At 42.1% G+C, this 26,368-nt stretch overlaps 1 protein-coding gene across 2 annotated transcripts in view; it reads right to left on the minus strand.

The window, feature by feature from the left end:
• The window catches only part of Colgalt2 (collagen beta(1-O)galactosyltransferase 2), a 99,933-nt gene that overhangs the window by 31,671 nt on the left and 41,894 nt on the right, over positions 1-26,368 (minus strand). For both annotated transcript variants that reach the window (XM_036202131.1, XM_036202130.1), the window contains exon 2: positions 2,306-2,416. In XM_036202131.1, the coding sequence (XP_036058024.1) occupies positions 2,306-2,416 (111 nt within the window). The remainder of the gene's footprint in view (positions 1-2,305; positions 2,417-26,368) is intronic.

Consider the following 26,368-nt stretch of genomic DNA (forward strand, 5'->3'; position numbering starts at 1 on the left):
TATGGATTTTGTCACTCCAGCTGTCCGGCACTTCAAGTTCTTAGAGGTGTGTGGGCAGTATGTTTGCCGTAATGAACTTTGAAAAGTCACAAACACTGAGATTGTCACTATACAAATATCATTATATAATTAATAAACTACATACAACCCAGGAATTCTCTGGAATGTCTTCCCCAGTTACTGTTCCAGTGGAAATTAGTGAAATTCCTGTTTTTTTATGAATATATTGCCAAAAATATTGCCTTATGGAATATTTTTTCACACTGACCTTGGCATATAATCTATGAAGTAAAAAAATCTGGCTACAGAGAACATATCTGGGAAGCAAAGTAGGGACATAAAATCTACCTGTGTAATTTTTTAAATTTCATCACAAGAAATACCAAAGTACTGTTTAAAACCTTTTATGTGTTCAAACTTAATTGATATATTTGTTTACTATGTAGACCATAGACTTGGGTTTTAGATGCCATATATACATGGATGTCTTTAGTGTGTGTTTGTACATGCACATAATAGAGTCTGTAAGGATACATGTGTTCTGCAATGACATCTGTCATTATTAATATGTTAATTTCAATTAATATGTTAATTCATTATTAATTTCAATAAATGGCTTTTCCTGTGTAGAAACTCAGACTACTTATTCATTCAGCTTCCATAAATCCTCAAGTTGGAATCACAGTGGTCTTGGGGACATGTACAATTTTATGTTTTAAATACATTTATTCTTTATTTTCTTCACGCATTTGTCCAGCAAGTTTTGATTTGGTGCCTTCTAAAAATACAGCAACGAAGGAAAATACAAAGTGTTTGCATATTGCACACCCTGCCAAAAGCTCACAGTTAATTAATTTCAAAAAGCTTGGACAAATTGTAGTTATTGAGGCTAGCTCAATGTATTATGTCAAAAGGATAGCATAGAAAATAAGCAATCTAAGTAAAAGTATGATCTACACACTTGGAAAAAACCTCCCACTTTCTCTAATACCTGTGATTTAGGATCAGAACTGGTTACAAAGAGAGAAAATCACTTTTAGGGCCTGCCTCAGTAAGAGTTGGGGGTTGGAAATAAACTTGGCACTTTGGATAAAGTATATTTTCTATGTGGAGGAACAGGAAATATGGGAATCTCAGATGCATGTCTCAGGTGTTAGAACTTTGTTCTGTATGTTCCTGAGTCTTTGTAGTAAAGCAATGAAGTTATTTCATTTGTATCTTAGGAAGACTTCTCTCTGGCCCTCTGATAGCTGGTCTTGATGACGTACTTGACTGGATTGGGAGACACCAAGGGGATTAGTTGAGTACACTTGGAGGTGTGTGCATTTCCAGAGATGATTGGCTCGTGGAACTACAATTCACAGTTAAGACCCACCCGAAATGTGGGAAGCACTGGACTAGAAGAGAGGCCCATGTAGAGCAAAGGTAGAAAAAGGAGAGAGCCAGACAGTGCATGGAAGCTCTGCTGCCCCTGAGCAAGCGCCGTACCCCTGCCACCACGGAACTCAGCCTTTGGCCTTTCAACCTCTCCACGGAGCTGCGAACAACTTGCCAGCTGCTCCCGGCCTTCAGTTGGGGCTGTAAGTTCATTTTTCTTGTCCTAAAGCTTCCAATTTCACAGACTGAGAAGCTCTTGGTTTCTCTGGCCATTGAGCATGCAGACAGACAAACATTGTCGGGTTATCTAATCTCCAGCCCATAAATCAGACTAAAAAATCACCACATACATAATATTCTCTGTATATGTTTTCTGTTAGTGTTCTTTCTCAAGAGAGTAGAGACTAATATAAATATGTGGGATGACTTGGAGATGGAAGTAACTAAGAAATTGCTGTGTTAAGACCGAAACAGGCTATATGTCCATCATGAGACCATTGGTTAAACAATCACAATATATATGACAGATACTATGCAGTTCAAAGTGAGGAAGGGCCTCCATAATAATCTCTAAGACATAACTTTAAAAAGTAAGGTATGTATGGAAGACATACCAACTTTCACCATGATTTCTTAAAAATAAAACAGCTCATATTTTTTTAAAAAAGCAATAAATAAACTACTATTTCAGATATACACCAACATCATAATCTATGAGCTGCTGAAAACCTAAGCTTGGCTGTCAGCCCAGGAGTAAAGATGAAGAGGAGGTTGTGAAGATCTATTAATAGGGGAGAAGGTTGAGGCTGCAACTCAGATGCAGAGAGAATGGCAACGGAAATCCTCATGCACCCTCCAGATTGGAAGCCCAGAGGTTGGAAAACCAGTGCTGAGGAAGATGAGCTTGCAAAGTGCTCCTGTGACTCACTCTGGTTCGTCCATAGGCCTCCACTCCACATAGTGATATTGTCTCTGCACGTTTTTCAGCCACTCCCTGAGTATTTCCGTTGTATTATCCACGTTGTGATCAGTGGCTGCCCTGCATGAGAAAAAGCACAATCTGATTCAGTCACATCATTAAAAAAAAAAAGAAGGGAAAAATCCCAAAGACCCCAGATTAACTAAAAGGAGCATGAGGAGTCCTGGGAAGTGGAGTAGGGAGAACTGTGTCTTTAGTCATTCTCATGGACCACTCTAGACAGGACGTCTGAAGTGAGGGGTGATACTTCTTATCTTCATGCTGTTAGAACACAAAGCGGGGCTCAGAGAACTGTTGATTCCACAAGCGGTTCTATCAATATTCATAAGAAAGTGCTGAACCAGAGAAGGAAAAAACTGATTACCCCAGAAAATAAGCTTGCTATCCAAGATGGAAGCTCACTCTGACTTTACTAACACTTACCCTTGTCTAAGCAAAACGAGTTCTATTTTCATTTCAAATCCAAGTTAAAATCATAACAAAATATTTAGTTAGGACTGCTTTAGTCATTTGTATGGAGGGGAAATCACAACATTTCCCAGTGTAAAACTCAAAATCTAAGGTAGCTTTACCTATTTGGGACTGGCTTTCCCATCACTTACACAAAGTAGAGCATCTGCAAAATCCTTCAAATAATATATGCAGATGTATTTCTGTTCTACCTTGAACTAACATATACACTTAAAGGGGAGCTTACAGGGTCCAAAAAGATGACTCAGCTATTAACAACACTTGCTGCACAAAGATAAGGACCAGAGTTTGGATCCCAGCACCCACGTGAGCCAAGCATCCCCCAAGCACCTGTAACTCCGGCTCTGAAGGACCTGATATCTTCTTCTGGCCTCCATGCAAGCACAGGTGCATACACACAGATGTCTGTACACTCAGACAGATAGATAGACAGACAGACAGACACATATAAATGAATCCTTTTGTGTAAGGCAGCTTAAGTAACTTCTAAAAGCAAAACTACTTTCAAGTTATATTACAAAATAACACCCAGTTCCATGCTACAGATGAGATTTGCAGCTTATTTGCACAAGTTTAGTGTTAAATAAAAGTAAATAAAGAAAGAATGAAGGAATTGGGTGAGAGAGAGACAGAAAGACACACACATACACACACACAAACACACACACACACACACACACACACACAGAGAGAGAGAGAGAGAGAGAGAGAGAGAGAGAGAGAGAGAGAGAGAGAACTGAAAAGAGAGACACCGAGAAAAAGAGTCATGGATGGACAGACTGACATCCTTAAAAGGCAGCAAATGCCTAGAACTTGTTGGCAATCCAGCTGCTCTTCCATGGAGGGAGAGACACTGAGACTTAGCAGCTGGCCCCTGGAAGCACAGCCTTGATAGGAGCCAGGGGAGAGTACTCGGCCATATATGGCAGTGGGTTCTTGCTAAGCCCGTTCCATAACAGATTTCTAGTTATTTTCACTGGGGATTTTGTTCCAAACATAATAGAAATTTAAAAAAAAAATCTTTAAGACACAGAATGTTAAATAATGTACAAGAGCACAAGAAGGTGCTAGACAAAACATAGCTAATAGGGAATACATTTCTGTAAATATCAAATAATTGAAAGCGGTGTGACTTTAAGACATAGGTATGGAGAAATGGAGGATGAAGGCATGCAACTGATATTTGAAAAAAAACTTATCTTTTAAAATAGATATTTGAAAAAAACTTAAGACTAGCTTTGTTGATTTATTTTATACAAGGCTAGTGGGATGCTGGTTCAGTATCAACAAGGTTTTCCAGAAGTTTCTTATAGTTTTACAACGGGAGAAAAGGAAAATCAAAATATTACTCTTGGTGCAAAACAATGAACTACCTTGGTACAGAAATTCTGTTAAGTCTGCGAAGTCTGACCATTTTTCTCGATGTAAGTCTAAGAATATTCTCTGAGTTCTTTCTTGATAAATCCCCATTACTGAAACTGGAATACCGATACAATTCGAGGGTATTTCTTCATTTATGATTAACTTAAGAGATCACAAAGGCACGTTAATACAATTCAAGGACAGAGGTACTAAGGAAACGTATCACATCAATAAAAACCAAACCAATTTGGAAAAGGTGAGATTATGGAGTTAAACAAAAGTTTAACTAGTGTTATTTATTGAAAGTTTAATTAATGCTACCATTAGAATAAACTGCACAGGTTTTTAATGCTAATTGACTTCCTAGTTCTAAGTGTGTCATGGAATTTTGGTGTCAGAGGTGAGTAAAGTGAATAACATATTTGATAGTGAAGGTGTAGAATCCAGTGTGGAGCTCCACCACGTCAGAATGGACATTCAAACGGATTAAAAGTTCACTGAGATACATAGCTTTTGGGTCTGGTTAGTCTTGGTGTGTGATGTTTTCTGTTTGCAAGTTTTTGTTTCAAATAATGAAGTTCATAAAAATAGATATTTGAATTAAAAGCAGCCTTATTAAAAACATCATTCAAATGCTGTGCGCACCAATGGCCAACTGTGGAGTCCTTTCCAGCGTCTTGTTGCTAGTGATTGGGAGTAGCTCCTTTCTTTGTGAGGTCTAGAAGGGACGGCCACCTGCATGCCCCTGGGCACTGTGCTGCCTGCAGAGGAAGCTGTGTGAGTGGAGTAGAGGGTGATACCAGGAACACTTAGGACACGGGCAGGATTATAGGAGGCTACAAACACCTGAGGAGGTAGGAAATGGTTCTGAAGGAGGTACGGAAGTGCTTGTGTGTGTGCCCAGAACTGTAGCACATCAGCTACAGTCAGCTCCACTACCACACAGGGCCACGGGCTGCAACTGATAGCCGCAAAGAATGCTAGGACATGAAGCCACTGTCTCATGAAATGAGACGTGTGTAGAGTCATTCCCGGACCGGAATTAGATTGACAGAACACCATCCTTCACTCACAGGACTGTAAGTGACAATAAATTAAAACAAAGGTCCTCTACCATGATATTAGCCCCAAGTTACTAGAGTTCTGTCATCTTTAATTTCTAAAGTGAGGTGGAATAATTTCCCCATGTTCTTTGGTAGTTGTCTCTCTGTCACTCAGGGCTTACATCCTCTTTACCCTCCTTCTCTACGAAGCGTTTCTTAGTCCCTTTGTAAAATTTGGTACTAAAGGAAATAAATCTTCCAGGTCTACAGATGAAACAGTCCCCAAGTCTGCCTAAATGTCCACTGCTGCTCTGGAAAAATACTTATTTGGACTCTGCAGAGATACCCATGTGTAACTAAAAATGGAAGCACAGGGTTAAAGCATCCTCCTTAGAAATGTTCTCCTCAGCTCCTTCTCTTGGTGGGTAGAGTTCTCTTTGTTCTCAGGCTTCCTCAGAAAAGAACAACTTCCCAGCTGCAGCTGAGTGAGAAGCTTTCTCACTGACTTTTGATGTGAAGGGTCCATCTCTCCAACAGTGAGTCCCAGAGGAAGGAGAATGGAGCTGGACCAGCCCAGCCCATGGAGGAAGCCTTTCATCTCCCACTAAACCCCTCTAGTCCCTTGGTAATAGCCGAATACACAGAAACCCAGGCAGACAGGTCTAACTACTGCTTTTCAGTTCCTTTACAAATAAGTGTTTCTGTGAGTAATAATGAAGGCATATGGGCTCAGGGCTGTTCAGAGAGGGCCGGGGCAGGAAAGAAGCGCCAAAGGCCCAGATGCAGGTTTCCTGGGGGAAACATGAGGCTTCCATTAACGGTTCTATTTTCATAGTCCCGCACAAGAATGTACCAGTAAGGGGCATGTTCCACCACAAGATTCCATAAGGAACCGAGCACAAAGACATCTATCTAAGGGCAGGGCTTTTCATCAAGTCTGTGAGCCCAGCACAGCAGATGGGTTGCTTCCCTTAGGAGAAGCTGAGGCATTCTGGGTATTTTTGTGGCTGTTTTTTTTTTTCCCCCTCTTAATTTGAGAATTCCGTCACATCCAAGTAGAAAGTGAGAGCTGCCTTGAGGTTGTTATCCTTTTCTCTGTCAGACTAGGAAAGGCCCCCAGAGATGTTTGGGGGCCTCCTTCAGAGACTGAAGAAAACCAAGGATGTGGAGTGGGATGCAGCTCAATGGTAGAACACTTCCATAGCATATACAAGGCTCTGGACCCAACGCCCAGAGTCAGGGAAACGAAAACGCACCAAGTGAACAACAACACAGGTGTTCCGCAAATAACCTGCGGCCACTAAACCAGACACTGCCAGTGAAAACACAAACATGGTGCCATGCTCTAAATGTTCCCCTAGAAGTCAAACTTTAGAGGATGAAACTTGGGGTTAAGGTGATAGCATAAGAGGCAAGCATTTGGGGGGCTATTCACTCATCACGAGGGTGCGCTGGCCTTGGAAGGAAGGTGAGCCCCATGGGATCCTCCTGCTCTTTGAGGGTGCAGCAACAAGCTACCATCTATGAGGCAGAGGTGGAACCCTCCTCAGAAACCAGCTGTCAGCAACTCGATCTTGTACTTCCCGGGCTCCAAAACTGAGTCTTTTGCTTACAAGTGATGTAATCTGAGACGCTTTGTTACAGCACCTCAAAGTAAGACACATGGGTTTGCTGGAAAACCAGGTTCCTGGTCATTTATCTTTGCCCACCCTCCCAATAGCTCTGACTTAGGATAGAGCGCATGGGGAGCTTGGCCCTTGGGCTCTATTCCTTTTTTATTTTTAAGATCAGTCCCTTAATTTTTGAAGATCAATGTCTTAGGTTTCTATTGCTATAGTAAATTCCATGGCTAAAAGCAACCTGGGGAGGAAAGGGTTTATTTCAGCTGTAACGATTCATCTCTGAGAGATGTCAGGTCAGGAACTCAAGACGGGAACCTGGAGGCCGCAACTGAAGCAGAGGTCATAGAGGAACACTGCTTGCTGACTAGCTCCCCATGTCTTGCTCAGCCTGCTTTCCTGTACAACTCAGGGCCACAGGTGGCAGCTCCCGCAGCAGGCCGGGCCCTCCCACATCAATCTCTAATTGAGACAATGCCCCACACACGTGCCTACAGACCATCTGATGGCGGCATTTTCTCAGTTGAGGCTCCTCTTTCCAGAGAACTCCTGCTTGTGTCAAATGACAAAGGTCCAGTCAGGGTAGTGATAGCTGACAGTGATTTCTCTTTGCCTCTCAGGAGCACTGAGACCCTGCAGAACTGAGAGGTTCCCCTCTTACATCGTAGGGGAGCTGTGGCCTCGGAATGGCTTCAGCGTTCATGGTTTGACCCCCCTCTGTCCATCAGTGCCTCTTTGCTTATCTTTTCAGTATTAAAGTAATTTAATTTTACGAGTTGCTTTTGCCTATGGCATTTAAAATATAATTTTATAAAGCAATAATTATAAGAATAAGTGAATGAACACCGTGTATAAAGATATAATTTGTGATTTAAAACAGCATATAAAGGAGAGATAAAACTTTTCAGGACCAACGTTTTCATGTACTATTAAAATGACATAGCTACCAATTTGATCTAGATAATTATAAACTGAGTTGTTAATTGTCATACCCAGAGAAACCATGAAGGGAACAAGGAAAAACCACACACTGAAAGAAATGAAAAAGGAATCAAAATATTAGTATAGACAAAGCCGTCTCATACAAATGAGACACCCTGGATGATACCTGAGTAACTAAAGAAGACGTCATCATGGAAAACAAAAAGGAAGTAGATAGGATTACTTGCTTCCACACAGAGACAACAGGCTGACAGAAACAGGTGCAACACCCACATGGCTCCGAGGGCCACGCTGGTGACATCTAATGCTGACCATTCGCCTCCTCTCTGGTCACGTTTCTAGTTCTCATTTTCTCAAGCTTTCTCACCTCTAGCTTTGAAAGTCAGAAAAGGTTCAGAAACCTTGACATCCAGAAAGGTGTCCAGGACAAAAGCAAACCCTCGCTGGAATTATGACCAATAGCACATGTAAGATTGTCTTAACTGAGGAAGTTCCTGGACTGATGGGCACATGACCACTGGGAGGTGGAGGAGAGAGAGCACAGGAGCCTTTGAAGAAGCCTGTCTGTGGGCTGAAAGGGCTTCACCCATGGCAGGGCTGGGGGCAGATCTCAGATTTACCTGCCGATAACCAAAAACAACAGAACTAACCCTGACAGCTTCCCTTGTTCCAGAAAGTCAGTTCTTATTCCTAAACTTTGGCTCTTCAATGATAGCCAGCTTGAAATAATCAGGATGGGCTCATTTATTTCAACCACAGTCCTTCTGAGGCGGTTAGGGCTAAACTCACATTGGTTAGCAGGGGGCCACTGGAACCATATTGAAGCTAGACTGGATTCCTCAGCTATTGGGGGCATGGTACTCTCGATCACTTCCATATGCACTGGGCCTCAGGGAAAGTCTAGGCCCTGGCAATACAGAGCCGCAGGACTGAAGCCAGCGTCAGAAAAATGGCATCTCTAAATAGCAGTTGTTCTTTGCTGCCTGGGAATCTGAGCAATGTGTTCTCCAGAGGCTCAGGAGAATGGTGGTGGAACGGACCATTCCCATCCGTGAGTAGTGCCTGGCAAAAGTGAATTTTCCATGTTGAGATTTCAAACATTCAAGTGCCCTCTGAAGTGGCTTTTTTCATTCAGTAGTGAAGAGTCATTGGTGGAGAAGACAAAAATCCCACCTAAAATAAAACCCCCCTTTTGGAAATGATGAAATTAATATTCACTAAAAGCCATCCATAAATCACCCCCATCTTCATTCTGATCCCAGCAAGAGACTCCCCAGAACAGGCCCACCAAGGTGAGGGACATGCTTAGCCACCGGGCAAAATAGGCCCATTGTTTCTTGCCTCCTGGTTACCCAGTCGTGTTCCAAACATCTAGAACCCATCTTGGTGAGTGGAAACCAAATAATAATTACAGATTATAGATATAGATATGATTAAGAATACAAATACAGACTAGGGAACCGGGGAGTTTCCCAACAAAAGCCTCTTCCTGGGTCCTAATAATCTAGGAAATGAGAGAAATTAATTTCTCATCAAACTCTCCTGGCCAACAAAGTAAACACCTGTGCTCTCAGTACCATGCTCGGTACCCCGCTTCATTCCAGAAACAACCTCAGACATGGCTCCAAAGCCTGGGCGAGCGCTCCCTAAGGCATGCAGCCCATGTGGGAGTGGCCGGCCAAGGACCTGCTTTGATTTCAGGTCCATTCCATGCCTGGGTGAGCAAGAGCCTGAGACTGGATAGTCCAGGGACCTAAGGTAAGAACAAATACTGCTGTTCTGCTAAGGGAACACCCAGTAAGATGATTCCTAATGATGTCCTGCTACACTCTAGATCAGGGCCGTACTTAGCCATCATCAGAGAGGCTTCCTCCTGTGGCAGATGGGAACATATAGAGACCCACACAGACAGACAATATGCTAAGAGGGAGAGACCTTGGAACACTCAGCCACAACCAAGATATCGCCATCATATCCCTCTCCTCAGGGTTCAGGGAAGCCTGTAAAAGAGGAGGCAGGAAGAGTGTAAGACAGGGAGGGTGGGGACACCAGGAAACAAGGCCTTCTAAGCATAATAGGACCAACACACATATGAACTCACAGAGCCTGGGACAGCAAGTCCAGGGCCTACAGAGTCCTAGGGCTGAAATGAGAAGTGGACACATGCCATCACCCCTAACCCGGAAGCTATCTCTAAGTGATAATGCCTGACAAATGAAAATTTAGTTATCTCCAAGGGAGTCTCACTGGGGAAACAAATCACTCTTAAGGGTAGGCCACCGCCCAGTAGACTGCCAACAGAAAATGAACTCAGTGACATCTTTGGAGGTTGCTTGTCTCAGAATGTCCTATCGGGGATTTTCCTTTATTTCTTTTTTCTTATTTTCTTCTCCCCCCATCTTACAGGTCCTTTGCATGCATATTATGGCTTCCAGTTTTGTGTTTTTATGGGATTCCCGAGTGTCCAGATGAGTGGGTCTTTGCATCTATATGCTTCTTGTGCCTTTTCTTGGGCTCTTTTCCATCTGTCTGTTTTTTCTACTTCTTTGGTGATAGTTTGTTGTGCTCTAACAAATAAAGCTTGCTTGCCTGGAGATCAGAGTGTGGAGATAGTCACTAGTTAAACATAGAGGCCAGGCAGTGGTGGCACACACCTTTAATCCCAGCACTTGCTTGGGAGGAAGAAGCAAGATCAGGAGTTCAAGGCCACCATGGGCTACACGAGATTGATGCAGTTTAAAAGAGAAACAGGGCCAGGCAATGGTGGCACACACCTTTAATGCCAGCACTAGGGAGGTGGAGACAGGAAACAATATGGCTAGGAGGAGAGAGGAATATAAGGCGGAAGGAAACAAGAGATTGCCCCCACCCCCTTTTCAGTCTGAGGATTCCTAGAAATAAGAAGTCTCTCTAATGGCTGACTATCTTACTTCTCTGATCTTTCAGCGTTTACCCTAAAAACTCTGGGTTTTTATTATTAGGACCAATTAGAATTTGTGCTACACTATTCTTCTATTTGTTTCTGTTTTATATTATATTATATTATATTATATTATATTATATTATATTATATTATATTATATTATATTATATTATATTATATTATAATCTCTTAGATGCCTGTTTGTCTTCTAATGAGAGACAGAAATGGGGTGGGAGGGGAAGTAGGGAGGAACCGGGAGGAGTGGAGGAAGGGGAACCTGAAATCCAGGTATATTGCATGAAAAAAATCTATTTTCAATAAAAGAAACATGCAACCCATTAATCAATCTCAGTCCTAAATATCATGAATTTTGCTCATAGAGAAAAAATTTTCTGCTGAAAATTTTTACCTGCAAATTCATAAGCCTGGTATTATTACAATGAAGCAGAGAGCAATTGAATGAAGTGTCAGGAGGGCACTGCATCGTGTAAAGGATATTAATCTACACAGCCGATATGATCCCCTCGGTGTGAAAGGATGGAAATTTCCCAACAGGAAACAAGAAAAATGGGCAGACTCATCTGCTCACTGCAAGCTTTGCCTGGGTTGATTCATCACAATTTCCCTTTGAGTCAAAACCTTAGAATCTATGAAAATATCAAGTGCATTATCTGAGACAGGACCGATCTGTACTGCATTTGTGTAAGTCCCTTTTCCCTTTCTTTCTCTCTTTTGCTCCTTGTTCGTTCTCGTTCCCCCCTTTCACCCACTCCTCATTTTCCTTTTTTTCTCTCTGTTCTGGATTTTTTGTTTTTGTTTTTGAGTACTATTAAATCCTTTCTTGTGTAAAAGTCCTCCGCAGACAGTGATGACATGTTCCTCCCTTTGAAGCATTGGTCCTGAAGAAATGCTGCAGTGGATCCAGGTTGTCTCCTGGAGTCTGAACCCCCCCCCCCATTAGTCAGCTGAGCCTGGCTTAGATGCCCGTGCCTGTCATTAAACTTCCACTGCATTTGCTCAGATATCATGATCCACTGGTTTGATTTCTTTCTCCGTTATCAGAGTCGACAGAGGATAAAGCCTATCCCAGTCCCTATCAGAAGTGTAGTATAAAGTATCCACCCAGTGAGGATTTGGTGAGTGAGTGAATGGGGAATCTCAAGGGGATATCCCATGCAAATCCCACGCCTATGAAAGCTGAGCACAAATAGGAATGAACTGTGAGAGGAGAGCTGTGAGTGAGAGGCACCTGCAGCTCCATCTGATTGGAGCCATGAGGGGCTTTGTTCAGAAACGCTAGACTTTCCGATTGTCCAAAAGAAGCCAGCCATGCAGGCTTTAGAGATAAAAGTCTGGTAGGGTTTTTCATTTTTTTTTTTTTTTTTTTAAGGTATGAGAACTCTCAAGCTGAAATGCCATGAAAATATTCCAGCCTGGCAGGGCTTCTCAGGAAACCATGAACCCAATACAAAGACGACATTATTTCAGTTCTTGGTAGCCAAGGCCCATCCATCTACTGCTCAGGGCACATAGTTTAGTAATTAAGTATTTCAAATATGTCTAGGAAGGGAGAAAAAATACCACTTCTCCACTTGCATCAACACAGCAAGCATCCTCAGTGCGAGCGGTAAGCTGCAGGCAGGTGGAGTGCTCTCGCGTTCTTCTGCTGCCGTTATAAAACACTCTGAAGAAAAGCAACTTGAGGGGGGCAGGACAATTTTGTTGGTGTACAAATTCAGGTCATAATCCTTCGCTGAGGGAAGTGTGGGCAGGAGCTCAGGCAGGAACTGAAGCAGAAACCACGGAAGAACACTGCTTGCTGGCTCATTCCCAGGGTCATCCTTAACTAGCCTTCTTCCATGACTGCCCACTCAGGGTGTGTGCTGTGCCCAGAAGCTGGCCCTTCTGCATCAATTAACAATCAAGACAACCCCATCCCTCCAACACACACACACACACACACACACACACACACACACACACACACACTAGACATGCATGCAGACCAATCTAAGCAAGGCCATTTCTCAATGGAAGCTTTCCTACCAAGCTGTGTCAAAATTGACCATTAAATCTACTAGGACGTAGAGCAAGGTCCAAATAATTCTGCCAAACAGTCTTTACTGAGAGAATTGATGGGAACAGGGTGTTAGTGTGGATTTGATCAAAACATTGTGTCTATGTATAAAATTCTCAAACAAAGAATGGAGCAAACACCATGGAATAAGTGTCTACTTCCAACAATATGTCTTTGCCCATTGATTGGCAACTAAGACATCATCACTGCTGCACAATTTTTAAGTAGCTGCTCTCTGTGGGTGTAATTTAGATACCTAGCATTTGCCTTTTGAAGTTTCCTATCCAATGACTTTAAATACATGAACAGAATTGCACAACCGTCACCATCATCTAATCCAAACTACTTTCTTCGCTCCAGAAAGAAACCCCACATCTATGAGCATCCCTTCCCTCTCCCAGTCCCTCATAACCACGATTGCACTTTTTGTCTCTATGGATTTGTCAGTTCAGGATATTTTGTACAAATTAAATTGTACCATGATGCTCTTTTGTGTGTGATTTCTTTCTCTGTGCATGTTTCCAAGGTACACTGTAGCACGTACCAGCTCTGTGTTTCCTTTAATAGGCAAATAAAATCCCATTGTATGAGTATTACATTTTCTCTGCCCCTTCCTTAGTTCATGGACATTTGATTACTTTTGTTTTTCAGTGGTTATAGACAATGCTGTTATGAACATCCATGTACAAGCTTTTATGGAGATGCATTTTCATTTCCCTTGAGTATTGCTGCCTCAAATTTTTATGGGAAAAGAGTATACATATTTATTGCCACTTATGGAAAGCCTACTGTACGTAGTTCAGGCACCAAGCTGCATATTTTATGTACACAACTCTAATCTTGAAGGACATTCTATACTGACATTATTATATGCTAATCTTTACAGTAACTCTATACTGATATTATTATTTCCATCTTGTGGTGTGTGTGTGTGTGTGTGTGTGTGTTATATGCAAGTGTGCATGTATGCGTAGGTGCTCTCACACATGTGGGTGCATGCCTTTTCCATCTTACATTTTGAGACAAGATCTCTCATTGAATCTTGTCTTTTCAGCTGGACTGGCTGGCCAGCAAACCATGAATATCTCCCTGATCCTGACCTCCATTATAGTCTTTACAGGCATTCGAGGTCATTCTTTGTGAGTGAGTGCAGGGGATCTGACTACCAACTGAGATATCTCTCCAGCTCCTGTTGTCCCATCTTATAGATGATAGATAACCTTCAGGCTGAGGGAATCTCCCAAGACTTGCTCTCTTTTTACTTTACTTTTCTTTCTTTTTTCCAGACACATTTTCTCTGTGTAGCTTTGGCTGTCCTGGATCTCGCTCTGTAGACCAAGCTGAACTCATTGAACTCACAGAGATCCAGCCGCCTCTGCCTCCCGAATGCTGGGATTAAAGGCGTGCACCACCACTGCCCAGCTCTCTTTTTACTTTTAATCAACCCTTGATTGTCTTAACTGTTAAAATTCTCAGCTTCCTATTTGGAGGCCTAGGAGACTTCTTGTACTTCACAGTATCTTGGCTTCATGACAAGAACAGATGCAGGGACCCAGAATCTCGAGGCCAGTTGTGAGGACACAGGGAGTGTCAGGTCTTCATGGAGGAGCTGAGTGGAGAAGCTGGAACAGGACCTGATGATTAAGCCCCATGGGACGGACACCAGCACTGCCTGGTGGTGAGGCTGGGTGATCGCCACTGGTATAAACAGCCAGCCCTGGGGCTGGTGGGGCAATGGCATGGCAAAACATGGAACATGTGAAACATGAGGTCATGGTAAGCTGGAGCCAGGATGACCACAGAGAAAGCCACAGCCCAAGGCCTGGACTTGGTGAATGAAGCAACCAGCAGGAGGGCTTCAGCACCGGGGCTGCTCTGGATGAACTGTGCTGACTATGTAAGGACCCTCTGTCCCCGTGATGAAGAACAGGAGGAGGAAAGACCGGCCCTGATTCATTCCTTTATGGAAACAGCGGCAGTTAAAAGAGATCGTGAGCGTTTTGGGCACTCATAGAACTGAGCTACTTGACCCAACTATTTAACAAATCATATCCCCCCTTTTTTAACTTTTATTCTTCTCTCACACATTTCACCCTGCTGCAGTTTCCCCTCCCTCCACTCCTCTCAGTCCCTCCTTCCATGTCCCCTCTCCCCCAGGTCAACTCCTCCTCTGTTTCCCTTCAGAGAGAGAGAGAGAGAGAGAGAGAGAGAGAGAGAGAGAGAGAGAGAGAGAGAGAGAGAGAGAGAAGGAAAGAAAGAGAGAAAGAAAGAAAGAAAGAAAGAAAGAAAGAAAGAAAGAAAGAAAGAAAAAGAAAAGGAGCAGGCCTCCCAGGGACATCCATCAAATATGACCTAACAAGATACTAGAAGACAAGGCACAAACCTTCATATCACAGCTGGACATGCCAACCCAGTATGAGGAGAAGGGTCCCAGTTGCAGGCAAAAGAGTCAGAGACAGCCTCCACTCCCATGTTGGGAGTCCCACAAGAACACCAAGCCACACACCATAAGGTATATGCAGAGGACCTAGCTCAGACCCATACAGGCCCATGACAAACCATGTCCACAAAAAAATAAACAAAACCTACAGAGATGGGGATGTGGTTCCACCATGAACTGGCTCTATCATCCTAACCAATTTACTTGCTCTGTCTATGTCTTGTTGGAATAAAAGGACACAATATTTGGTGGATAGGGAAGAGGGGGTGGATCTGGGAAGAGTTGGGTGAATGTGATCAAAACACGTACAACACTCTGAAAGAACTAATAAAAATAATAAAAGTATACACACCCATTTAAACACAGGGGAAAAAGAGAGAGAATGGACTATAAGTATTCCAAATCATTTTTTTTTCTTCTTCTCAGTGGAATTTAACTTTGACAATAGCCATTCAAGTTAAAGAGTAGACTGTACATGCTGTGAAGTAGGGTTATTTGCTCTGCCCATTCTCCACCCTTGCATTAAACCAATGCCTGGATGTGCTCATAGGACATACTTGAAAATACTTGTCCAGTGATTCCCTTCTTAATAAACCCTTAACCTAACAAGAACTTACAAAAGCACCGTGTAGTCCCCTAGTTCAACAGACACCATGATATCTCTCCTTTGTGCCAGGGTCAGAGCAGCTGCTGAGAAACCCTATTTTGTCACTGAAACCAAGGTGAGGGAAATTCCTCACAGTTCAATAGGAAATAAAGGTGCTTAAGTATTTGTAATTCTGGGTGTCACTGGCAGTCACTGAAGGAGAGGGATTGCCTGGAAGGGTGTGGGATGGGCCATGGGAGACTTCTTGAAGAATGAGGAACCCAAAGGAAACGCGAACAAGAGCAGATATTTGGGAGGGAAGGATAGAAGAATTCTCCAAAGAAGAAAATGCATGGAGAGGTATGAGTTGGTGTTGTGGAACTAAATGCAAATCTGCTGGGCTAGGACGTGGCAGTCAAAGAGGTGCAGCAGAGCAGAAGTTTGGGGTGTCAAAAGGTCACAGAGGACATGGGTTTAGGAAGCAGTGGTGGCGTGTGTTCCTAGGTCCTTAGCATCTTGCCCGGCTTGAAATAGCACATTGTTTTCAGAGTGTGATGTTGTTGTCTTTGAATTCTTTAAATGAGGAGCTCTAACAGTATGGGCTGTACTGGCTGAGTGGACTCCATTGCCCTGTGTCCTTAATGTCCTGAGTAGTCAGTCACATCCATGGACTCAGCCACCAAAGATGGAAAAAGCTTTTCATAGACATGCATGCACCAAATATCTGAGTGCTTTGTCTTGTCATTATCTCCTACACAACACCACAAGGCAAACACGTACAAGGGGTGTCCCCTGTAACAATAGATATTACAAGTAACTTTGAGACAATTCCAATAAGTAGGATGGCCATGCATTGGTCATGTGTGCAAAGGTCATGTCACTCTACAGTAAGTGGGATGATTGCATAGATCATGGGTACAAAGGTTATGCCATTCGATGTGAACACCTGTGGATTTTAGTATCTTCCAAGTCCTAGATTTAATCTCTCTCTTTTTTTTCTTTTTGGTTTTCGAGACAGGGTTTTTCTGTGTAGTTTTGGTGCCTGTCCTTGATCTCGATCTGTAGACCAGGCTGGCCTCGAACTCACAGAGATCTGCCTGGCTCTGCCTCCCGAGTGCTGGGATTAAAGGTGTGCACCACCACCGCCCGGCTAGATTTAATCTCTTGTGTGTAGCAAAGGAGTGGCCATTTTCTACTTTTATTCTTGGGTTCAGTAGTCACATAGGCTGGGAAAGGTATGAATTCAGACATTCTGACCCATTTTCTCCACAACTTCATTTGTATCTCCCAGGTTAAATATGTGATTCTTCCATTCAAAAACGATTCCTGGTAAATAAAAACACTTAGCAAATGTGTGTGTGTGTGTGTGTGTGTGTGTGTGTGTGTGTGTGTGTGTTGTTGTTGTTGTTGTTGTTGTTATTGTTATTGAATGACTGCTAATGGATAAACAAGCATTCACGTAAGTTAATAGCCAAATGAAAACGAGGTGGCCACGATTGTTAAGGCTCTGTACTTAATCAAAGGAAACATCAAATCTGTGCCAGGACAATACCAGCCCTGTGCAAAGCATCTGGATTTTGTTTTAGCCACTGACCTCACTCCTGCTCCAGCCCTTGCTTCCCCATTGATAGAGCTAAACCGGAAACAAGAACAAAGGGAAGAAGCACCTGATTTGCAAACTGAATTCGAGGCTCTTTTCCCATCAGACAAGAATTCGGCTCAGCTGACACGAAGTCTCTTGTCTCCATCCCAGTGACAGCATGGCAGCTAGCTTGGGGAGGAGAGGGAAGTGTTTGCCTTGAATTTACCTGCTTTCAAAAGTTACAAGTCTGGCTTTCCTATGTCAATTCATTTGTGGTTTCCACGTATGGAGGGCAGACTGCAGTTGGCTGCCGCTAGATATGTATCCATATTCTTTACCCATAGCTACTCATAAATTCAGGAGTCCCAAGAGCTGATTTCTGAAGAGTTTCAACTTCTTTTATTCACAGTGGTGGTGTCAGAGCAAACAGGAAGCTATGCTAATGATATTTTCCCTCCATCTCCATTAGGGAAAATTCACATCAGAGGAAAGGAACAGTGTGTACTCCTGGAATGTTTTCAAGGTCTGAGTGTCTGTGTAAAGTGTGTGTGTGTGTGTGTGTGTGTGTGTGTGTGTGTGTGTGTGTGTGTGTACAGTTCTTATGTCTTTGACCGTTGTTAGAACTCACTGCCTTCTGCAGAGGGAAATGAGCAGAGAAGACCAAGCTGCATACTTCTTATCTGCCAGACTCTGTGCCTTACCTGGAGATTGTACTTTGGAGGGACATTCAAAACAGAAGGAAATACTTTTAACTACATGGGAGGAGGGAAGCTGTAACTCTTCCCTCGGAGTGCTAGGTGTATCAGCAGGCTCTGGGTTGTCAATAAAATTGCCTCAGTCACAAGGAACTTAGTTGTTTGAGAGCCTTCGTTAGCCATCCCTCGGGGACAAGTGAAGTGTTCATAATTTTGAATGACGTCTTGAAGAGTCAACAGTGCTTAAGATTAACTGGTTGGCTGCTCTTCTTTAGGCTTCTTGAACAATTAGCTTTGTCTTCTCTCTTCAAGTAGGCTCAAAGATCTTTGCCCATTTGTTGCTGCTGTTGGGTTTGGTTTTGTGTGTTCTGTTTGTTTTTCTCAGAGTCTTGCTATGTAGCCTAAACTTGGCTCAAACGTGAAATCCCCCTGCCTCAACTTTCCAAGCACTGAGATTATAGGTGTGCACCACCAGGTCCAGCTTTGCAGTTGCTTTGAATTGAGAATTGTTTATGGAGGAGTAAGACATTTGTTTTTTGAAAACTTGTTCTGGATTTCATTTGGTGACTCCAGAAGTGAGGTCCAGGATTCTCTATCCCAAACTTCCAGGTTAGTAAAGACTCCCTGACCTCCCCAAGTGGGTCAAGTACATGACTGCAAGTTTTTGATACCAACTATTTCCTTTCTTGTTGTGAGGGTAAGTGATTTATTTCTCCACTTCTAGTATGTAGTCTCCACAAGGACAAGGATGTGTAAGGTGTCAATCACTGACAGTATCTAACACTGTGTCCTCATGCCCAGGAGAACATCCACCAACACAAGTAAAGTGTTGCTAAACAAATTAGTGAATGTGAAAATGCTATACTTGGCATTCTTTTTCTCTCTAAATACAAACTATGTGAAGATTTCACCCAAAGAAATAAAGTCTCAAGTAAAGATAGTGAAACATCTGTGGGGCACTTCTTTCCTGTTTAACCAACCTTATCTGGAAGTCTGGCTTTGAAGCCAACCCTGGAAGGAGGCTGGGGTCTGATGCTGTTCGGTGCTGAGTTGTTGAAAGGATTTTGGAGGAGCCCCACCACCTGTCTAGGAGTAAGTGGAGAAGGTGATCAGTTGCTTTGAAGGTAGCACCCCAGGAGACATTGGGTCAAGGCTGAGTTCAAGCAAATGTGACTGTAGATGGTGGTAAACACGGCAAGAGGTGAGTCATCCTTCTTCCCGGTCCTCATTAGGGTGTGTCCTCTCAGCCAAATTAGAAATCCAGCAGGATGATTTGGCACTCCCCCTTGTAAACAGAGTCCAGCTGAGCCAGTTCAGAAGGCAGCACCTTCTCCTTCAGGCCACCGTAGGACCAAGCAGGCTGGTGGGAGCCTTGGCTTCCCTAGCTTAGGCTATCCCATGATGAAGGAGTGTTTTAGAGGCGCAACAAAAGGATAAGCAGTTGGTGTCCAATTGTCAGAATTCATTTCCCTGGAACTCCCTGGCTGAGTTTTCAAGTGTTTGTCTCCAAATTACATCCCAGTGGGACATTGTGAAAACCTTTTACCTCCACTCCCTCATACTATGTGTAGAAGAGGGATGGGGCTCCACAGAGCCACGTTCAAATCTACTGACCCCACTTTCCTCAGCAGAGCATCCAAAAGGAACCACATACCACGCCTCCCCCCCACACACACACTGCGGCCTGTATACAGCGAATGGCAAAAGCCTTTTGGTGTAGCACTCATACAAGGTTCTGGTAAATGAATCTCATGCATTTTGCTTTTAATCCTTCCAAATTCCAGGAAGTAGGGTCTTCCGTTTCCCAGATGAAAACACAGTCACAAAACTGCTTTGTGAACATTGAACATCCTAATCAGAATGGAAAACCCCAAATGCTCCAAAATCTGAAATATTAAAAAAAAAAAGTTTGGAGCATTTTAGATTTAGGAATTAGGAATAAAATTAATTCAAATAATCCAATACGCCCAAAGACTCAGAATCTGGATATGGGACACTCAGTCTGTACTGATAGCTCTGCCTAACTAATCTGTAAATTAAAGAGGAATTTTCAAAAGAAGTAGATGTAGACATTTTGTTTGAAGTCTCAAAGGCAGCAATAACCAAACACTAAGCATAAAATCAAATGTCTTACATTAGCCATATTTCTTAAAAATAGAAACTAAAATCACCTGCACCCAATTTGATGCTGTCAATAGATAATGTTCTCTACAGGGGGCTGAATATTCCAGGTATTCATTCTTGACTAGGTTACGTCACTCCATAACCATCAATTTCCTCATATATCCTCAAATTTACCATGAAGAAACAAGATGGGAAAAACAAACAAACAAACAAACAAACAAACAAAAACATGAAAAGCAACTCTGTGTGTGTGTTGTTGCTGTTGCTGTTATTGCCTGAGACAAGGATTTGCTATGTATCCCCTAGGCTGGCCTTGAACTCTTGATCGTTCTGCCTTTACCTCCCTCCTGAGTCTTGGGATTACAGTCATGTGCCACCACACCCCACTAAAAGTCATTATTTTACACATAAAATTTCCAAAGCCTTATAGCAATAACTTGCAAACATAAGTAGCTCATGAATAAGAAATGTGTGCATTATAATCCAATAAAAGACATTTGGCCTTGATTTAGTAGGGATTAAAAATCCTCCAAACAAGCAGAATTTTTAAAAATCTAATTTATTTGCAAAGTGATACATAATCTAAGGATCAATTCCAAATGCATATAGTCATGTCTGAACACAGATGAACAACAAGCCCCTAATAAGTGTTCTAAACCCAGCCAAAGAAGTATGCAGTCCAGTTAACTGGGGTGGTGGGGTAAGGATAGACTCCCAGGATTCTTTGTGGCATTTTCCCCAGCAAGATTTTTTACAAGTGAAGTCCCAGTCTTGAGAAATTGGACCGCACCAGGGCTTCTGAGAGTGCTTTGCTGCGTGTTTGCTCTCAGGTAGAGAGTGTGTGTTTCCTTCCTTCCTTCCTTTCTCTTTCCTTTTTTGTTTGCCTGTTGTTGTTGTTGTTGTTGTTGTTTTGCCTGTTTGTTTTTCTGAGGAAAGGTTCTGCATTTTCTTCACTTGAACGACTTCAAGCATTCTGATTCCCGTAACACTGGTAAATATGTCATTTTCATCTTCAGGCAGACCATTGAGATGTTGCTTTTTATTGCAGCAATTTCACATATTTTAGGGTACAGGGTGATACTTCAATATGTGCCCGGTCTGGTCTGCGACTTAGCAAGCCTGGCACTGTCTCGTCAGGTGGCGACTCGGTCTTACAATGTGTTGGAAACATTTTAAAATCTTCTCGACTGGCTACTTTGAAATATGTAATTAATTGTTACCAGTCATAATTATTGCCCTGTCCTGAACAGAAGCTGCACCCCTGGACCCCAGCATCTTGTTTTCATCCCTCTTCCTGCACCTTCCTGAGGTGTGGAGAGTCACAATCTTCTACTAGTCTCTTCATTTATCTAACTTTTTAAAAAATTCTACAAAGGATGATCTCTTTGCTCCCAACATTCAACTGTCTGTTACTTGTCCTATCGATAACATGTATTGTTGTAACTTTTCAAATACTGAATGTTGTTCTTTTTAACTCTTTGATCTGAATTAACTGATTAAACCAACACTGGGATTCTTATTTTTAATCTTACAGTAAATCTTATAGTATTCTTTTTAAACTATGGTCTAAGTAGTAGTTTGACCTCCATTATTTAATAAACTGCCACGCTTATGAGATATCAATTATAAATGACATATTTCCTCTGTATGCAGCAGCCTCCTACAATTAGCATAGGCCCAGATAGCAGGACAGATGAGATAAAATGTAAGTAAAACTATGACTGAGAAGATGAAATAAAAGAGACCTAGCCCTGAGCGTTGGGTACTGAGCTCTGAGAGGAGAAGAGCACTTTCTCTCTCCTAGACAGAGGCAAATATTCAAACTTTCTAGTAGGCTGTGACTTTACCTTGTTAGAGGCGCCTGCCTTGATGGAGGACTGTGGGCCTGCTGCTGCCAGTGGCTTCTCTCACACTACCAGCTGCGTTAGAAGGAGGCTACAGTGAGACCACCTGCTCACAGAGCTCGAGTTTGGACCCACAGCAGGTGTCTGAGAGATGACCTATTATAAACATGATGCTCTGCATCCAGAGGGCACCACCACTTAGGCAATCAAACTATTAACTGTTTAGCCTTTTTACATTCTTGAACTTTACTGTTGAAAGCATTTCAATGGCATAGTGCTCAAATTCAGAGGGACTCAACACACATCAGGTCTTTAAAGGAACAAATTAATAACTGAGAACAAATTCATGACCTGGGTCAGCAGCAAGTATCAGAACTTTCTCTGAAAACAAGAAGTCTGGTGTCCGGCACCACTAAGCCTACTTCCAACGTACCACCAACTATCACCAATCTACCACCAACTATCACCAATCTACCACCAACTACCACCAATCTACCACCAACTATCACCAATCTACCACCAACTACCACCAATCTACCACCAACTATCACCAATCTACCACCAGCTATCACCAATCTACCACCAACCTACCACCAAGTACTACCAACATACTACCAACTACCACCAACATACTACCAACTACCACTAACCTACCACCAACTACCACCAATCTATCATTAACTACCACCAACATATCATTAACTACCACCAATCTACCACCAACTACCACCAACCTACCACCAATTACTACCAACATACCACCAACCTAGTGTGAAATTTCAAGCAAATTAATTTACCACTCAAGTTTATTTTCTGTAGACTAAAACTGTCTTTTGCTTTAAAAGGATGTCATGACAAATTTAAAAAAGATTCATTGGAAAGTATTCCATAGATAGCATCAATTGTTATGTTTCTTATTGTAATTTGTATTATATAAAGTGTATCCAAATATTTTAAAAGTAAAAGTTAAACGAGTCAATGCTTTTAAATAGACTTAATGTAAGAATATGTAAATAGATGTATCATTGAAGAAATGGCTAGGATTTGTAAGTTTACATAAATCATCTACATAATGCCGCAGGTTATTTTCATGAAATAAATGTAGGAGGCTTAACTGTTATTTTAGAAAGGCCAGGCATAGTAGCAGAGAGGCAGGCGGATCTCTGTGAATCTAAGGCCAGCTTGGTCTACAGAGTGAGTTCCAGGACAGCCAGAGCTACATAGTGAGACCCTGTTTCAAAAACAAAAAACAAAAAACAAACAAAAAAAGAAACAATAGAACAGAACATCTACTAGTTTAAGTAGCTATCTTAGAAATTCACTGTGTGCCTCCCCAAGTTACTCATCCTCCCTCTCAGCCAATAACAGCTGATCTGAATGATTTGCCATTGATTATCTTGCTGGGTTTCTGTCTGTATGTGCATGTTGTATGCACATGTGTCAGTGTGCGTGCAGAAGCCAGAGGATACATGTTTTTCTTAATCACTTCTCCATCTTCTTTTTGAGCCATTGTCTCCCACTGAAGCTGTGGTTCACCAATTGGCTGTACTGGCTGGCCCTCCAGCCCAGGGGCTCCGCCTATTTTCACATTCTCAGGAATGACATCATAGGCTCGGGTTACGTGGGTTACGGGGAATTCAAACTCAGTTCTCCGTGCTTGAACAGCAAACATTTTATATCTGAGCCATATCCCCAGGTCCCTCTTGCTTTTCAACAGATATATGTAACCCAAGGCAGACTACAGCAAGACTTAACACTACATCTATTAACTGTGGCTCTAGCATGGAAACTGAAGTTCATACAAGTTGGTATTTGTATTTATAATTAATCATTGTCTGTGCTATAATGCTTCATTCTGTAATTGTACCATGATTTAGTAATCTACTTGATTGTCACTTGGGGTTTTCCGGAGTTTTGCTATTACAGACAATTCTCTTCTGACCTCTCCTGCTGTATGACTCTAGCCAGACTTGGTGTTGTCGGGCTTTACATTTTTTCTGATCTTGTTTGGTAAGAAATGATCTCTCACTGTGGTGTTCATCTGAGCAAGTAGTGGGTTTTCACACATATACACATATACACATGGGCATCAGTGCTTCCTATCTGTGTCCATGCCACCCTAGGTTTACCCATTTTCCTACTAGGTCCTTGGATGGTTCTTGTTTACTCACAATTTCTTTTTATTTTCAGTACTATCCCTCTGTTGCAAATATGAGTTTTGTGGGTTGTTTCTACTATTTACAGTGTCTTTGGATTAAAAGCTTCCCCTTAAAATAACTGTTTTTATTTATGAATAATGAGTATTCATACATAAACCTTGCTCTTTCAAATAAATCCAAGATCATGAATGATCTTGAGGGTTTTGTTGTTGTTGCTGTTGTTAGAAATATGTTAATTCTGTTGAGCAGCCTGGAGAGAACGTGGTTACCGACTGGTCCTCCCCACGAGCACCTGTGACTCTGTTTATTTCAGTCCCCTTGAAAGATTTCGACGCCTTTTAGATTCTTCATGAGGACATTCATTATTGTGTTTGGTTTGTTCTTATATGCCTTATGACTTTGAGTGCTTTTATAAATGCCATCTTTTAGCTGTGTGTGTGTGTGTGTGTGTGTGTGTGTGTGTGTGTGTGTGTGTGTGTGTGTGTAGCTCTCTAGTCCCATGACCTGAGGGCCTGAAGTGAGATTTCTTGACTCCAAAAGTGTGAGACCAGTCTGGTAAACAGAGATCACATCCCAAAGGAAACAAACAGGGGCTGAAGAGGTGGCTCAGCAGTTAAAAGCACTTCCTCCTCCTCCTTCTCCTCCTTCTCCTCCTCCTACCCACCCCCCCCCCCCCACCCCCCCCCCACCCCACCCCCACCCCCCCCCCCCCCGCCGTGGACCTGAGTTCAGTGCCCAGCACCAGCACCCACACTGGGCGGCTCACAACCTGTAATTCCAGCTCCAGGAGATGACTCCCCTCATCTGGTCTCCCCTCATCTGGTCTCCATGGGCACCACATTCAGGTACACATATCCCTCATATAAACATAGACACACTTTAAATTTAAAAAAAATCTTAAAACAAACATAAATAAGATTTTTAATGAGTGTACTTTCTGGTAGGTGGTGGTAATGCTAGATTTTTATGTGTAAATTTTGTGAAAATTTCTATCAATTCCTGTAACCTTTCTACAAATTCTGCTGGCTTTTCTATGCAATCATATCATCTAGGAATAACGATTATTTTATTTCTTTTTTTTAAACCTATAGCCTTTTATTTCTTTTTCGGTCATATGAACGAGGGCATAATATCTGGCATATTGCAAAATAAGATTGGTGTTATAAAAGTAGATGACAGGAAATTGGGTGGAGAGACCGTTGGCGTCATGTGGGGGATTGGAGGGAGGAAATGAGGAGTATATATGACTAAATTTCATTGCATACATGTATGAAATTCTCAGAAGTGAAGAAAAAACTTAAGAATTATAGTAATGGCACCCATATCTTGTTTCTCATGTTAAAAGGGAACAGTTTGTTATTTTACCATGAAATATTGTATCTACTATAGCCTGCTTTGATGTCTAGTTTTCCTATTGCTTTATTTTGTTTTATAGATTGCATTTATGAGTTTGATTTTCTTGCTTTCTTAGACAGCTGAGAGGTTCATTTTGAATGATTGTTGAGATATAAAAAATATTTGTGCATCCCTTGAGGTGAACATTCAGCTTTTTCCTGTTCATTTGTTATTGCCACAAAATGCATTTATCGACTTTTTTAAACTTTTAATTCTCAGTATAAACCCAATTTATACTTAATGCGGCATCATTTTGACTGTTGGATTTAATTTGTTGGTACTTTGCCATCTAGGTGCATGGGTGAGATTATCCAGAACTTTCCCTTCTCATGATGCCCTTGAAAAGGTTTAATATTGCTGTGTGGATCTCAGATAAGTTGGAAAATATTCCTTCTTCTTCTAAACACTCAGTGAATACACATAATGTTGGAAAATAAATCTATATAATCTTCCAGACCTGATTTCTTTCTTTTTCCTCCCTCCCTCCCTTATTCCCCTCTCCCTCCTTCTCTTCTTTATTGATTTCTTCTTTTTTAATTATTTTTATTTTTCCTGAAACAGGGTTTTACACATCAGAGACTCTTTTAAAACTCACTATGTAACTGAGGGTGACCTTGAATTTCTGGTCCTCCTGACTCCACCCCCTAAATGCTAGGATTACAAGTGCACCATCACACCCAACTGTATTCGGTGCTGAGCTTAAGTCAGAGCTGAGAGCAGGCTGGGCAAGCACTGGACCAACTAAGCTGA

The sequence above is a fragment of the Onychomys torridus genome, chromosome 11 (genome assembly GCF_903995425.1).
Source record: "Onychomys torridus chromosome 11, mOncTor1.1, whole genome shotgun sequence".
Lineage (NCBI taxonomy): Eukaryota > Metazoa > Chordata > Mammalia > Rodentia > Cricetidae > Onychomys > Onychomys torridus.